This window comes from Oncorhynchus tshawytscha, linkage group LG21 (genome assembly GCF_018296145.1).
Source record: "Oncorhynchus tshawytscha isolate Ot180627B linkage group LG21, Otsh_v2.0, whole genome shotgun sequence".
Classification (NCBI taxonomy): Eukaryota; Metazoa; Chordata; class Actinopteri; order Salmoniformes; family Salmonidae; genus Oncorhynchus; species Oncorhynchus tshawytscha.
This window is the reverse complement of record NC_056449.1, coordinates 37,891,080-37,907,045: the sequence shown is the minus strand read 5'-3', so window position 1 is coordinate 37,907,045 and position 15,966 is coordinate 37,891,080. Positions and strand designations below refer to the sequence as shown.

General features: G+C 40.6%; 1 protein-coding gene across 3 annotated transcripts in view; it reads left to right on the top strand.

The window, feature by feature from the left end:
- The first annotated feature begins 5,024 nt into the window (after positions 1-5,024).
- The window catches only part of LOC112247711 (phosphoethanolamine N-methyltransferase 3-like), a 15,435-nt gene continuing 4,493 nt past the window's right edge, over positions 5,025-15,966 (top strand). The window contains exons 1-8 of one of the 3 annotated variants that reach the window (XM_042303477.1): positions 5,025-5,259; positions 8,013-8,184; positions 8,452-8,607; positions 11,564-11,700; positions 12,643-12,800; positions 13,107-13,295; positions 14,765-14,854; positions 15,248-15,337. In XM_042303477.1, the coding sequence (XP_042159411.1) occupies positions 8,024-8,184; positions 8,452-8,607; positions 11,564-11,700; positions 12,643-12,800; positions 13,107-13,295; positions 14,765-14,854; positions 15,248-15,337 (981 nt within the window). In that variant the 5' untranslated portion in view covers positions 5,025-5,259; positions 8,013-8,023. Of the gene's footprint in view, positions 5,260-5,299; positions 5,612-8,009; positions 8,185-8,451; positions 8,608-11,563; positions 11,701-12,642; positions 12,801-13,106; positions 13,296-14,764; positions 14,855-15,247; positions 15,338-15,966 lie in introns of those variants that run through there. The other 2 variants (XM_042303476.1, XM_042303475.1) reach the window with 2 other exon arrangements.

The window sequence follows — 15,966 nt, the reverse complement described above, 5'->3', positions numbered from 1 at the left end:
CAGCACCTTAGTCTAATATACAGCCCCTTAGTCAAGTATACAGCCCGTTAGTCTAGTATACAGCCCTTTAGTCTAGTATACATCCCGTTAGTTTAATATACTACCTCGTTAGTCTAATATACAGCCCCTTAGTCTAATATACAGCTCAGTTAGTCTAATATACAGATCAGTTAGTCTAATATACAGCTCTGTTAGTTTAATATACTACTTTGTTAGTCTAGTATACAGCCCCTTAGTCACCCTGAAACAAGAGACACTTTGATATGGTTCTCGCAACTATAAACACAACTCTGCTTTGATTCACTCCAGTATGTCATCCTGAACTTTTACCCAAAGCTTTATCTTGTGTCTAGACTCCAAATCAATCATTACAACTAAAGTATCTATTGACCAGATCTTCCAATCATAAACAGTGCCAGCTTAAACTTTGCATCTTGAAAAAAAAATGTAATAAACATAAGCATATAGCGTCATTTAGTAGAATGTTTCGTATCTCCCCTACTGTTCCACTACCAGGCGTGGGAAACTTCAGTCCTCGGGGGCCTGATTGATGTCACACTTTTGTCCCAGCCCAGCTAACACACCTGACTCCAATAATCAACTAATCATGATCTTTAGTTAAACATGTAATTAGTTTAAATCAGGTGTGTTTGCTAGAGATGGAGAAGAAGTGTGACACCAATCAGACCTCCAAGGACTGGGATTTTCCAGGCCTGCACTAGACCCTACATCCTCTGGGGGGGGGGGGGAGTAGGTACAACAATCCCACTTGTGCAGTAGCTGTACAGCCTGTCTAACATGACCCAGTATGAGGATGGGTAAAAATGTCCAAAAAACAAAAGCCCCCGTGGCCACGCCATCTGACCACTAGCATTGAACTTTGGAAGTTCTGTTGAAATTGTGTTAAATGTCAAACCAGTTATCAACTACACACAGCAGGTTACATATTGACAATGTGTGTGTCACCAAGGCCAGCCACGAGCAGGATTGGCTAGGTTACTTTCTAACTGTAATCAGGTACAGTGGCTTCCGAAAAGTTTTCACCCCCTTATTTTGTTACCTTACAACCTGAAATTAAAATTGATTTTTTTTGAGGGGGGGTTGAATCATTTGATTTACACAACATGCCTACCCCTTTGCCGATGCAAAATATTTTCTATTGTGAAACAAATAACAAATAACAAAACTGAAAACTTGAGCGTGCATAACTATTCAATCCCCCCCCCCAAAAAAAGTCAACACTTTGTAGAGTCACCTTTTGCAGCAATTACAGCTGCAAGTCTCTTGGAGTATGTCTCTATAAGCTTGGCACATCTAGACCTGGGATTCTTACCCGTTCTTCAAGGCAAAACTGCTCCAGCTCCTTCAAGTTGGATGGGTTCCGCTGGTGTACAGTGGAAGTAAAGTCATACAACAGATTCTCAATTGGATTGAGGTCTGGGCTTTGACTAGGCCATTGCAAGACATTTAAATGTTTCCCCTTAAAACCACTCAAGTGTTGCTTTAGCAGTATGCTTAGGGTCATTGTCCTGCTGGAAGGTGAACCTCTGTCCCAGTCTCAAATCTCTGAAAGACTGAAACAAGTTTCCTTCAAGAATTTCCCTGTATTTAGCGCCATCCACCATTCCTTCAATTCTGACCAGTTTCCTAGTCCCTGCTGATGAAAAACATCCCCACAGAATGATGCTGCCACCACCATGCTTCACTGTGGGGATGGTATTCTCGGGGTGATGAGAGGTGTTGTGTTTGCGCCAGACATACCGTTTTCCTTGATGGCCAAAAAGCAACATTTTAGTCTCACCTGACCAGAGTACCTTCTTCCATGTGGATGGATAGTCTCCCACATGCCTTGGGTAGTCTGGTAGTCTCCCACCAAACATGTCTGCTTATTTTTTTCTTTAAGCAATAGCTTTTTCTGGCCACTCTTCCGTAAAGCCCAGCTCTGTGGAGTGTACGGTTTAAAGTGGTCCTATGGACAGATACTCCAATCTCCGCTGTGGAGCTTTGCAGCTCCTTCAGGGTTATCTTTGGTCTCTTTGTTGCCTTTCTGATTAATGCCCTCCTTGCCTGGTCTGTGAGTTTTGGTGGGCGGCCTTCTCTTGGTAGGTTTTTTGTGTTGCCATATTCTTTATATTTTTTAATAATGGATTTAATGGTGCTCCGTGGGATGTTCAAAGTTTCAGATATTTTTTTATAACCCAACCCTTATCTGTTCTTGTCCAAAACGTTGTCCCTGACCTGTTTGGAGAGCTCCTTGGTCTTCAGGGTGCTGCTTGCTTGGTGGTGCCCCTTGCTTAGTGGTGTTGCAGACTCTTGGGCCTTTCAGAATAGTTGTATATATACTGAGATCATGTGACAGATCATGTGACACTTAGATTGCACACAGGTGGACTTTATTTAACTAATTATGTGACTTCTGAAGGTAATTGGTTGCACCAGATCTTATTTAGGGGCACCACTTTTACATTTTTTATTTTTTTAAACAAGTAGTTTTTTTCATTTCACTATTTTGTGTATTACATGAAATTGAAATAAAAATCCATTTAAATGACAGGTTGTAATGCAACAAAATAGGAAAAACGCCAAGGGGGATGAATACTTTTGCAAAGCACTGTACCTGTCCAAAATTTTAATCAGTAACGTAACTTTTGGATAACCCAAACTCAGTAACGTAATCTGATTATATTCAGTTACTTTTGGATTACTTTGCCCTTAAGAGGCATTAGAAGAAGACAAAAATGTATGTTACCAATTGAACGACATCTATTGCAGGATAAATCAATGTTAATTAAAGTTTACATAGCTGGACATATATGGATGTCACATTTTACTTTATGGGTTGGTTATGTAGGCTTCTTCTAACCCATCACTTTCTACTACATATACTAATACGATTAAATTATATATTTACATTAAAAACCAAAGTCTATCAGAATTGCAGTCATTCCAATATATGTTACACCCCTTGATCTTCAAGAATAGGACTTGGAAATATGGAAGTATATATTAGCCAAATTGTTTAACCTGAGCATAACCCCAAAACAGAGGACTTATTATCCAGCCATACTCTGTTGTTTATGATTTTGCCGTCATGGAGGACTGATTGGACTCATTGATTCGAGTTGAGAAATAAACGCTGCGCTCATGAAATGGCATGCTTTGAGCACTACTGAAAAGTACCTTTTACATGTGAGAAATGAATGCCATATGCTGCATTTTCTATAGGCATTTTGTTTCTCTTTTTTGCAGGTGTCACTTTGATATCTTCATAATATGCAGCTGTTTAAAGTGCAAATCCACAGTAGAAACAGTAACAAAACAGTGCCCAGCCTGTGTTTTGGTAAAAAGCTGAGGGATGGGCCTGGAGAAATGTAACCACTCTCAAGGACTGACAATCCATGATATCAAAATTATTGTTTTAACCATGTTATGAGGCTGTACAAACATTTGGGAAAATGTGGGAACTTCTTCAAGACTGTTGGAAAAGCATTCCAAGTGAAGCTGGTTGAGAGAATGCCAGAGTGTGCAAAACTGTCATCAAGGCAAAGGGTGACTACTTTGAAGAATCTCAAATATAAAATATATTTTGATTTATTGTAACCACTTTTTTGGTTACTACATGATTCCATATGTGTTATTTCATAGTGTTGATGTCTACACTATTATTCTACAATGTAGAAAAACGTAAAAATAAAGAAAAACCCTGTAATGAGTGGGTGTGTCCAAACTTTGGACTGGTAAAGTATATATATAATTTATAAGTGCAAACATGGTTGTAGCAACTACAAATTGCCGCTTTAAGTCGATTAAAAGTGTGCGAGTTTGAGCATGTTTTCATTAGGCCTATGGATTTTTTTTCAGCATCAATTAGATTGAGCAATACAATCTTCACTTTTATTCCATTATTCCACTATACAAGTGTTCCAAGAGCGCATTTTTCACTGGCTGTCCACTGGTTTCAAAAACAATGATTGATAGGCAGTTTAAACTTCTTGAATTCAACCATTATTGGGTTCAAATGCACATTTAGATTTTTGAATAGCCATCCACAACAACCTCAATCCGTAAAGCGCAAATAGCTAAATGAGAGCAGCAGTGTGATTCACATCAATAATAAGTGATATCCGTATCGCCATAGACTACGTCACTGATGTCACTGCTGCTCCAAGCGTTTATTCAAGTTGGATCATCTTCGGATGCCGACAGCAGTCTCGCCATTGGAAGACATAGCTTGGACTGTAGCCTGCTCTTTCCCCGCGATCCATCAAACACATTTGGTGTGTTATCATAGTGGTCTCTGACTTGTGTTCAGACTCGCTCGGGTGGAATAAACTTAAACTTGCCCCTTTTTTCAATGCTGATTTGAATGTCATTGAGAAAATGTGTCAATTATTATTATTTTTTTCGCAAACATCCTTTCTGAATGTAAAAGTAATCCTTGAAGTAATCATCTAGTTTTTCAAAAGTATCCGTAATGTGATTACAATATATTTTGCTGGTAACTTGTTTTTGTAACCCCTTATACATGTAATGCTGGTACTCCCCAACCCTGGCCAGAGTGGGCTAGCTATTAGCTGATATGTACAATACCTATCTGGGCGTTGTAAGGTCTGGCAGGCGTCAGCAACGCCTGGGCAGAGGAATTTGCCCACGCTCTCTCTCGTTCTCTCACTCTCTCTTAATGTTATTTTATCATAGCCATTTCAAACAACATTTAATGTTTTTTGGTAATAACATGTATTGTAATTATGCCCATTTTGAAATGGATGTGCTTCTCATAACAGCTGGCCTCCCATTATGGAAAGAAAATGTGTAATTCCTCAATTCAAAATTTAAAAAATAAAAAAATGTTGTCGTCTGGTCATGTCATCTGCTGCGTGAGTTTCATCATCATCAATCTGAACCATGCACTACCTGGCTCGGGCTGGCCCTTTAAAGGACACGCTTTGGAAGAAAGCAGATGCATGAGGCATGCATTGCGCAATCCGAGTATGCATACATGCCACACATGAGCGACTCCATCCCAACCGTGTCAGCACATTAGGGACGAAAGGGACTCGTTTCAACCTCGGTAAAATAACGCACGCAGACACCCTGTGCACAGACCACCGGCTATACCTTTAATACGCCCTATTTACATACATCTGACTCTTATTTTTATATTCCACATGGATGGATGACTCAATATCGTTTTTATCTCCTCCTCCTGAATAATTGACATCTCACCAGCTCGGTTCTTCAACAGGCATGGTCTGTAAGGTAAGGGAAATCCCGTGCCAACATAGACCCCCCTTCTTTTTCCCCAGATGATTATTCATGCGTAATTGTTCTCTCCCCTCATATTCGGAGCATCGGAATGGTCAGTTCTGTACCTGTCGATATGGAAAGCCAACTCCTACACGCACATATGTCACCCGTTATTTGAACACGAGCCGTCACAAAAGGTTTCCACTAGTCTGACAGTGATTACACTCAACATACCATCGGCGGATAGTTGGTGCTGTTAGAGTCACTGAACACTAAGACTAATAGTTATTATTTTATTATTTTTTCTTCTTTTTTTAAAAACAATTTAAACTGTTTTGAACTTCATCAAACATGGACATCAAAGGTAAGGATGATATGGTTTCCATCCTCTATCTATCGACTGTAACAGTGTGGGTTTATTACAATGTGATGGACATTTTCTTGTCAGAAGTTAATAATTACAAGGCTTTTTTTGGCCCAACATGTGCTCAGAGTTTAGTCGGTTCATGTGAGTTATGAAAGCAATCCTAACTGATGTAGATCAGTCCTGGAATGGTTTACTGTAAATTACACTGTACCATTACAGTGGTTCCCAACTCCTGTCCTTGACAGTACACATTTTTGTTGTAGCCGCAGATAAACATACCTAATTCAACTAATTGAGGGCCTGATGATTAGTTGAATCAGGTGTGCTTGTCCAAGGCTACAATGAAAATGTGAACTGTTGGGAGGTACTGGAAGACCGGAGTTGGGAACCACTATAACTACTAGATGATACATTGATAGCAGGCTAGTTAGCTACTAATAGCGGTAGCTGCTGCAGTTACACTATAAATATATATATACAAAAGTATGTGGACACCTCTTCAAATTAGTGGATTTGGCTATATTTGCATAGAGCCCTGACCTCAACCCCGTTGAACACCTTTGGGATGAATTGGAACGCCGACTGCGAGCAAGGACTAATCGCCCAAAATCAGTGCCCGACCTCACAGCTCTTCTGGCTGAATGGATGCAAGTCCCCCTCAGCAATGTTCCAACATCTAGTGGAAAGCCTTCCCAGAAGAGTGGCTGGTATAGCAGCAAAGGGCGGGGGGGGGGACATCATCCATATTAATGTCCATGATTTTGGAATGAGATTTGGATGAGCAGGTGTCCACATACTTTTGGTCATGTATTGTATATTGTCTGGCTACCCAAACTTCTTGCCCCGGCCAAACTCTAAGCCACGTCCACTGACGCGAAAGATAGAGCATCAGAATAATTGAATTTGAGTCGTCAGGCAGTTATAGTGATTTATTAATGATTGTGTCCTGTTTTGACAGTTATATAAACTGTTAGCTGTAGTTCTGATTGTTGTTATTTTTGGTTTATATTATTGTTATTAATTACTTATTAATAATTACTTGTTATTGATTTCTAGAATATGTTGTTCCAGCAATTCAGAGTTCTGGAGAGTTGTACCTCTTGTAATGGGGAGTTGTACCTCTTGTTGCTCTTTAGAGTTTTGGAGAGTTGTGCCTCTTGTTATGGGGAGTTGTACCTCTTGTTGCTCTTTAGAGTTTTGGAGAGTTGTGCCTCTTGTTATGGGGAGTTGTACCTCTTGTTGCTCTTTAGAGTTTTGGAGAGTTGTACCTCTTGTTATGGGGAGTTGTACCTCTTGTTGTGCTTTAGAGTTTTGGAGAGTTGTACCTCTTGTTGTTGCTCTTTAGAGTTCTGGAGAGTTGTGCCTCTTGTTGCTCTTTAGAGTTTTGGAGAGTTGTACCTCTTGTCATGGGGAGTTGTACCTCTTGTTGCTCTTTAGAGTTCTGGAGAGTTGTACCTCTTGTTGTTGCTCTTTAGAGTTTTGGAGAGTTGTACCTCTTGTTGTTGCTCTTTAGAGTTCTGGAGAGTTGTACCTCTTGTTGTTGCTCTTTAGAGTTCTGGAGAGTTGTGCCTCTTGTTGCTCTTTAGAGTTTTGGAGAGTTGTACCTCTTGTTATTTTTGGTTTATATTATTGTTATTAATTACAAAACAGTGATTGATTTCTAGAATATGTTGTTCCAGCAATTCAGAGTTCTGGAGAGTTGTACCTCTTGTTATGGGGAGTTGTACCTCTTGTTGCTCTTTAGAGTTTTGGAGAGTTGTACCTCTTGTTATGGGGAGTTGTACCTCTTGTTGTGCTTTAGAGTTTTGGAGAGTTGTACCTCTTGTTGTTGCTCTTTAGAGTTCTGGAGAGTTGTGCCTCTTGTTGCTCTTTAGAGTTTTGGAGAGTTGTACCTCTTGTTGTTGCTCTTTAGAGTTTTGGAGAGTTGTACCTCTTGTTGTTGCTCTTTAGAGTTCTGGAGAGTTGTACCTCTTGTTGTTGCTCTTTAGAGTTCTGGAGAGTTGTGCCTCTTGTTGCTCTTTAGAGTTTTGGAGAGTTGTACCTCTTGTTATGGGGAGTTGTACCTCTTGTTGCTCTTTAGAGTTCTGGAGATTTGTACCTCTTGTTGTTCTCATGCTGTAGTAACTCTACGGTTTCAAACTCAGATCACCACACACTCTGGTCTATAATAGCTTTAAAATAGAATAAATAGAATAGACTATAATAGCATAGACTAGAATGGCATAGACTAGAATAGACTAGCATAGAATAGAATGTCAATTCTTATCAAAATAAAACACAGACTGGGCACATAAAACAAATGTACAAATACAGTATGTTGGTGTTTGTGTTGGTTTTGGTGTGTATTTGTCCAGCAGTTTGCTTTAGTTCTTGTCTCCCTCTTCTTTCCACTGAGTAGAGAGGAGTACGATGACAGAGTTCTGGAAGGAGCACAGCCGCCAGGCCACGGTTGAGGAAATGATGTTGGACTCTCATGCCCAGGAGCTGACCCTGCACGAACTGCCTGAGATCCTCTCCTTGCTGCCCAGCCTTTCCGGCCAGAGGGTCCTGGAGCTGGGCGCCGGCATCGGGTCAGTGGGTCTATTGAACTATATCTATAAAACAACTGACCAGATAGACTTTTAATAACATCAAGCATGTACTGTGTCATGATCTCTGTAGAGCCATGAGGTTTAACTGACCATGTGACCTGACACGGAAAACTCCTGGCCCTGGGCTATGATGGGGACCTGTGTTTTTCCTTGTCAGGTGATGTGGACACTTGTTAGCAGTTTGACCCTCGCTGTCTGATGTGGAGGTGTTTGACCCTTTGTGTTTGTGTGTTTGGTCTCTTCCAGTAGGTACACCAGCCACCTGTTGACCCAGGCCAGTCACGTGACAGCGGTCGACTTCATGGAGAGCTTCGTGGAGAAGAACAGACAGGACAACAGTCACCATGGCAACGCCTCCTTCCTCCAGGCAGACGTCACCAAGCTGGACTTCCCCAAAAACAGGTCTGCTTTTGGATATAATGTTTATAATAATAATATAATATATTCTAAAACAGGTCTGCTTTTGGATATAATGATAATATAATATATTATAAAACAGGTTTGCGTAAGGTTGAAAAGCTACCGGTAATTTACCAAAGTTACCAGAATCTTCTGTGATTTGGGTAATTAAGAGGTAATCTATGGCAATCTATGGTAAATTTGGTAATTTATACTTGCAAAACTGTAAAAAAAAATATATATATTTATATATAGTATACATTTTTTATATCTGTGTCCATATTGTCCAGTAGTTTCTGATAGATAGACCGTATGGTTCAAGAGAAATTAGCCAAAGTAATTTTAAAAAGCATCTAATCAACAATGACCTCTTGCTACTATTTACTGCCACCAACATTGACAACAGACATGTTCACAAAGAAGAGCAAAGTCTGTACAAGATAATATAAAGTATATTTAATGCTGAATGGTTTATATTATATTTAAGATTATGTTTTGTCATTCTATTGTTTATTTTAAAATCATCTTAAATATTTTCCATGTAGTGAGGTCACACAGAGGGCCAGAGATCATTACGGACACCGGTGATAATCTGAAGTAACCAAAAAAGGACACTTGATTTTTATCTTCTAAAATGTCGTATATTCCATTGAAAGTGAACAAAATTCTGGGTAGTTTACTGGTAAACTTAGAAAGATAAGAAAAGTGCTCTGATTTGGGGTGTTTTGTTTGCATAAAGCTATTGACTTTACCGCTTTGGATTGATAACATGTTCAAAGTCTATGACTAAGGTATTTCTTTTTTTAAACTGGTTTGACGAGATGTCTCACCTATACCTTAGCCATCGGTTGGAACCGAATACACTAATATGAGATGACACTGCATGTGTCCCAAATGACACCCTATTCCCTATGTAGTGCACTACTTTTGACCAGGGACCATAGAGCTCCAGTCAAAAGTAGTGCACTATATGGAGACTATGGTGCCATTTGGGACACATTTTACCTAAAGCCGATGGGTATAACGCATTAATACTTGTTCTAAGCTTTTGTGAGCCTTTATAACATCCTATTATCAGGCTTAATATGTTATTCTGATGTGTACCCCCCCATCAGTTATGATGATATTCTGATGTGTACCCCCCCCCATCAGTTATGATGATATTCTGTTATGTGTACCCCCATCAGTTATGATGATATTCTGATGTGTACCCCGCCATCAGTTATGATGATATTCTGATGTGTACCCCCCATCAGTTATGATGTTATTCTGATGTGTACCCCCCATCAGTTATGATGTTATTCTGATGTGTACCCCCCCCCCATCAGTTATGATGATATTCTGATGTGTACCCCCATCCCATCAGTTATGTTATGATGTTATTCTGATGTGTACCCCCATCAGTTATGATGATGTTATTCTGATGTGTACCCCCCATCAGTTATGATGATATTCTGATGTGTACCCCCATCAGTTATGATGTTATGATTCAGTTATGATGTTATTCTGATGTACCCCCATCAGTTATGATGTTATTCCCCCATCAGTTATGATGTTATTCTGATGTGTACCCCCCATCAGTTATGATGTTATTCTGATGTGTACCCCCCATCCCCCATCAGTTATGATGATATTCTGATGTGTACCCCCCATCAGTTATGATGTTATTCTGATGTGTACCCACCCCCATCAGTTATGATGTTATTCTGATGTGTACCCCCCATCAGTTATGATGTTATTCTGATGTGTACCCCCATCAGTTATGATGTTATTCTGATGTGTACCCCCCCATCAGTTATGATGTTATTCTGATGTGTACCCCCATCAGTTATGATGATATTCTGATGATGTATTCCCCATCAGTTATGATGTTATTCTGATGTGTACCCCCCATCAGTTATGATGATATTCTGATGTGTACCCCCATCAGTTATGATGTTATTCTGATGTGTACCCCCCATCAGTTATGATGATATTCTGATGTGTACCCCCATCAGTTATGATGATATTCTGATGATGTATTCTGATGTGTACCCCCCATCAGTTATGATGTTATTCTGATGTGTACCCCCACCCCCCATCAGTTATGATGTTATTCTGATGTGTACCCCCATCAGTTATGATGTTATTCTGATGTGTACCCCCCATCAGTTATGATGATATTCTGATGTGTACCCCCATCAGTTATGATGTTATTCTGATGTGTACCCCCCCCTCATCAGTTATGATGTTATTCTGATGATGTGACCCCCCCATCAGTTATGATGTTATTCTGATGTGTACCCCCCATCAGTTATGATGATATTCTGATGTGTACCCCCATCAGTTATGATGTTATTCTGATGTGTACCCCCCATCAGTTATGATGTTATTCTGATGTGTACCCCCATCAGTTATGATGTTATTCTGATGTGTACCCCCCCAGTTATCAGTTATGATGTTATTCTGATGTGTACCCCCCCCTGATATCAGTTATGATGTTATTCTGATGTGTACCCCCATCATCAGTTATGATGTTATTCTGATGTGTACCCCCCATCAGTTATGATGTTATTCTGATGTGTACCCCCCATCAGTTATGATGTTATTCTGATGTGTACCCCCCCATCAGTTATGATGTTATTCTGATGTGTACCCCCCCATCAGTTATGATGTTATTCTGATGTGTACCCCCCCATCAGTTATGATGTTATTCTGATGTGTACCCCCATCAGTTATGATGTTATTCTGATGTGTACCCCCATCATCAGTTATGATGTTATTGATGTTATTCTGATGTGTACCCCCATCAGTTATGATGTTATTCTGATGTGTACCCCCCATCAGTTATGATGTTATTCTGATGTGTATCAGTTATGATGTTATTCCCCCATCCCCCCACCATCAGTTATGATGTTATTCTGATGTGTACCCCCCCCATCAGTTATGATGTTATTCTGATGTGTACACCCCTCATCAGTTTTGACATCATCTTCTCCAACTGGCTACTGATGTATCTGAGTGACGAGGAGCTGACGTCACTAACAGAGAGGATGCTGGGATGGCTCTGCCCCGGAGGATACCTGTTCTTCAGGGAATCCTGCAACTACCAATCAGGTACAAGCTCTAAAATCACCTGAATATCTATTGTGAGTCACTCTTCCAGTCTAATGAATCCCTAAACCCTCTGTAGAACTGAGAGGTTTTGATAGGTGGAAGCAACATGGGGATATATCTACCCAGACACTCTTCTCATCCTGTCGTCTGTCTCATCATTTATTAGCTAACTTAACAAATCCCTAGTCAGTCCACTTTCACCTTCATGGGATACTTAAATTCACATCAGATAGTCTACTTCCAGCTGTTGTGTAAGTAAGGGATAATCACTGAGAGGCTATGCGTTCTATGGTGAATAATGAATAACGTGACCCTTCCACGGAGTTGTATTATTTTCCAGAGAACGCATAGAGCCCCGAGTTGATTATCCTTTTTTAATACCTTGGCTATCATTTAACACATTTGCCACTAGATATGTGTTCCTTTGCCGCTAGATTGGTGCTCAACGTCCACTGAAGTAGCTAGCTAGTTTAGAGTAATTGCCGTGGTAACCAAACAAACAGACTTGCTAGTTTATCTTAAGTAAACCATCAGTTCTAGCTTGCCATTATGAAAATGTTTTCAATTCTTCTTTGAAAAGCAGCTCAAACAGAGGACGTGTAAGAATGATCTATAGCCATTGAATTTCTACCGTGCTGATATACTGTGTGATATAGGAAAATAATGCATGCTCTAGAATGCCCTTCAAGCCAATCAGAAACAAGTATTCAACAATGCCATGGTATGTTCATGGTCTGATTGTAACCATCTCTCTCTCTCTGTCTGTCTGTCTGTCTGTCTGTCTGTCTGTCTGTCTGTCTGTCTGTCTGTCTGTCTGTCTGTCTGTCTGTCTGTCTGTCTGTCTGTCTGTCTGTCTGTCTGTCTGTCTGTCTGTCTGTCTGTCTGTCTGTCTGTCTGTCTGTCTGTCTGTCTGTCTGTCTGTCTGTCTGTCTGTCTGTCCAGGTGACTGTAAGAGGACATTTAACCCTACACACTACAGATCGTCGGCCCACTACAGTCACTTGATGACAACAACACTGCGGGAGGAGTCAGAGGGGGCGGAGAAGCAGGTGTTTGGCTTTGACATCGTGCTCAATAAAACCGTGCAGACATACATCAAGGTAGGGTGCTCTATTGCTACTGATTGTGTTGTGTCTTAAGATAATGTGTGTAAATGAACATTAATGCCACTGTCAGGCTATTTGCTGTGTGTGTGTGTGTGTGTGTGTGTGTGTGTGTGTGTGTGTGTGTGTGTGTGTGTGTGTGTGTGTGTGTGTGTGTGTTGTGTGTGTGTGTGTGTTGTGTGTGTGTGTGTGTGTGTGTGTGTGTGTGTGTGTGTGTGTGTGTGTGCGTGTGTGTGTGTTCGTGTGTGTGTGTGTGTGGCATCTAAATCTCCCTATATCTTCCTGTCTCATTCCCCTCTTCAGATGAAGAACAACCAGAACCAGGTGTGTTGGCTGTTGGAGAAGGTGGGTCGGGACACCGCCTGTCAAGAGGGCTTCAGAACCTTCCAGCAGTTCCTGGACAACCAGCAGTACACACGCAAAGGCATCCTGCGATACGAAAAGATCTTTGGGGCAGGATACGTCAGCACTGGGGGACACAGTACTACCAAGGTAGGTTTGAGGTTTGGGAGTCCTGCACACACGCACACACACACACATGCACGCTCGTGCCCACATACAAACACACTCACACATGCACACACATACACACGCCACCAACACAGGTTTGTGACATCAAGACCCAGAGCAGAAAGGTTGTTGTTTTCCTATGGACAGATGGACAGGTTGTGTAGTTACTGTTTAGACGAGGTTACACAGACTGCTGAAACATAGTTACTGTTAAGACTGGGTTACACAGACTGCTGAAATATAGTTACTGTTTAGACTGGGTTACACAGACTGCTGAAACATAGTTACTGTTTAGACTGGGTTACACAGACTGCTGAAACATAGTTACTGTTTAGACGAGGTTACACAGACTGCTGAAACATAGTTACTGTTTAGACTGTTACACAGACTGCTGAAACATAGTTACTGTTTACTGCTGAAACATAGTTACACAGACTGCTGAAACATAGTTACTGTTTAGACGAGGTTACACAGACTGCTGAAACATAGTTACTGTTTAGACTAGGTTACACAGACTGCTGAAACATAGTTACTGTTTAGACAGGTTACACAGACTGCTGAAACATAGTTACTGTTTAGACTGGGTTACACAGACTGCTGAAACATAGTTACTGTTTAGACGAGGTTACACAGACTGCTGAAACATAGTTACTGTTTAGACGAGGTTACACAGACTGCTGAAACATAGTTAAACTGGGTTACACAGACTGCTGAAACATAGTTACTGTTTAGATGAGGTTACACAGACTGCTGAAACATAGTTACTGTTTTGGGTTACACAGAGACTGTTACTGTTTAGACAAGGTTACACAGACTGCTGAAACATAGTTACTGTTTAGACTGGGTTACACAGACTGCTGAAACATAGTTACTGTTTAGACTGGGTTACACAGACTGCTGAAACATAGTTACTGTTTAGACTGGGTTACACAGACTGCTGAAACATAGTTACTGTTTAGACTGGGTTACACAGACTGCTGAAACATAGTTACTGTTTAGACTGGGTTACACAGACTGCTGAAACATAGTTACTGTTTAGACTGGGTTACACAGACTGCTGAAACATAGTTACTGTTTAGACGAGGTTACACAGACTGCTGAAACATAGTTACTGTTTAGACTGGGTTACACAGACTGCTGAAATATAGTTACTGTTTATACTGGGTTACACAGACTGCTGAAACATAGTTACTGTTTAGACTGGGTTACACAGACTGCTGAAATATAGTTACTGTTTAGACGAGGTTACACAGACTGCTGAAACATGGAAGGACAACACACAAGAGAGTTTGTGTAGTTACTGTTTAGACGAGGTTACACAGACTACCAGGGTACTGTGCTCTTTTGGCCTTCTCTATATACAAATACAGAACGTGTGTGTAGTTATTATTGGAATGGGCTTGACACGTGCTGTTTTTTCCGGGGGGGGTTTTCACTTTGTGTTAAAAAAGGAGTTTGTTAACCTGCTGAACTTGAAGCCTAGGATGAAGGTGCTGGATGTGGGCTGTGGCATCGGTGGTGGAAACTTCTACATGGCAAAGGTCAGCCCCCAGTGACATTTAGTAAATAGGAAGTTTATGATATATATTGTTGGAAATATGAACATTCACATTTCACACAGCAGGATGTGGTTAGGTCATACAGTGGGGAGAACAAGTATTTGATACACTGCTGATTTTGCAGGTTTTCCTACTTACAAAGCATGTAGAGGTCTGTAATTTCTATCATAGGTACACTTCAATCATACAAATCATACAATGTGATTTTCTGGATTTTTGTTTTAGATTCCATCTCTCACAGTTGAAGTGTACCTATGATAAAAAATGACAGACCTCTACATGCTTTGTAAGTAGGAAAACCTGGAAAAATCGGTAGTGTATCAAATACTTGTTCTCCCCACTGTATATCCGAATGGTGATGATGATGTTCTGCAGGCCTTCGGCGTGGAGGTGCTGGGCCTGGACCTGTCAGCCAACATGGTGGATATCGCCATAGAGAGGGCCATGGAGGAGAAGCTTCCATCGGTGAGTCTGATTGGTCGTCAGTTGAATGATGTCATGTCGTTGCTGTCATCTGGACTGGGATCTGTTTGATGGTGGAACAACAGTTGGTTGCTTCCTTGTTATTTATGTGTTTCCCGAAAATGAGAAACATTCTAGGTTATGGTTACTAGGTCTACAATGAGAAACATACTAGGTTGTGGTTACTAGGTCTACAATGAGAAACATACTAGGTTATGGTTACTAGGTCTACAATGAGAAACATACTAGGTTATGGTCACTAGGTCTACAATGAGAAACATACTAGGTTATGGTCACTAGGTCTACAATGAGAAACATACTAGGTTATGGTTACTAGGTCTACAATGAGAAACAACTAGGTTATGGAAGGTCTACAATACTAGGTTATGGTTACTAGGTCTACAATGAGAAACATACTAGGTTATGGTTACTAGGTCTACAATGAGAAACATACTAGGTTGTGGTTACTAGGTCTACAATGAGAAACATACTAGGTTATGGTTACTAGGTCTACAATGAGAAACATACTAGGTTATGGTCACTAGGTCTACAATGAGAAACATACTAGGTTATGGTCACTAGGTCTACAATGAGAAACATACTAGGTTATGCTTACTAGGTCAACAATGAGA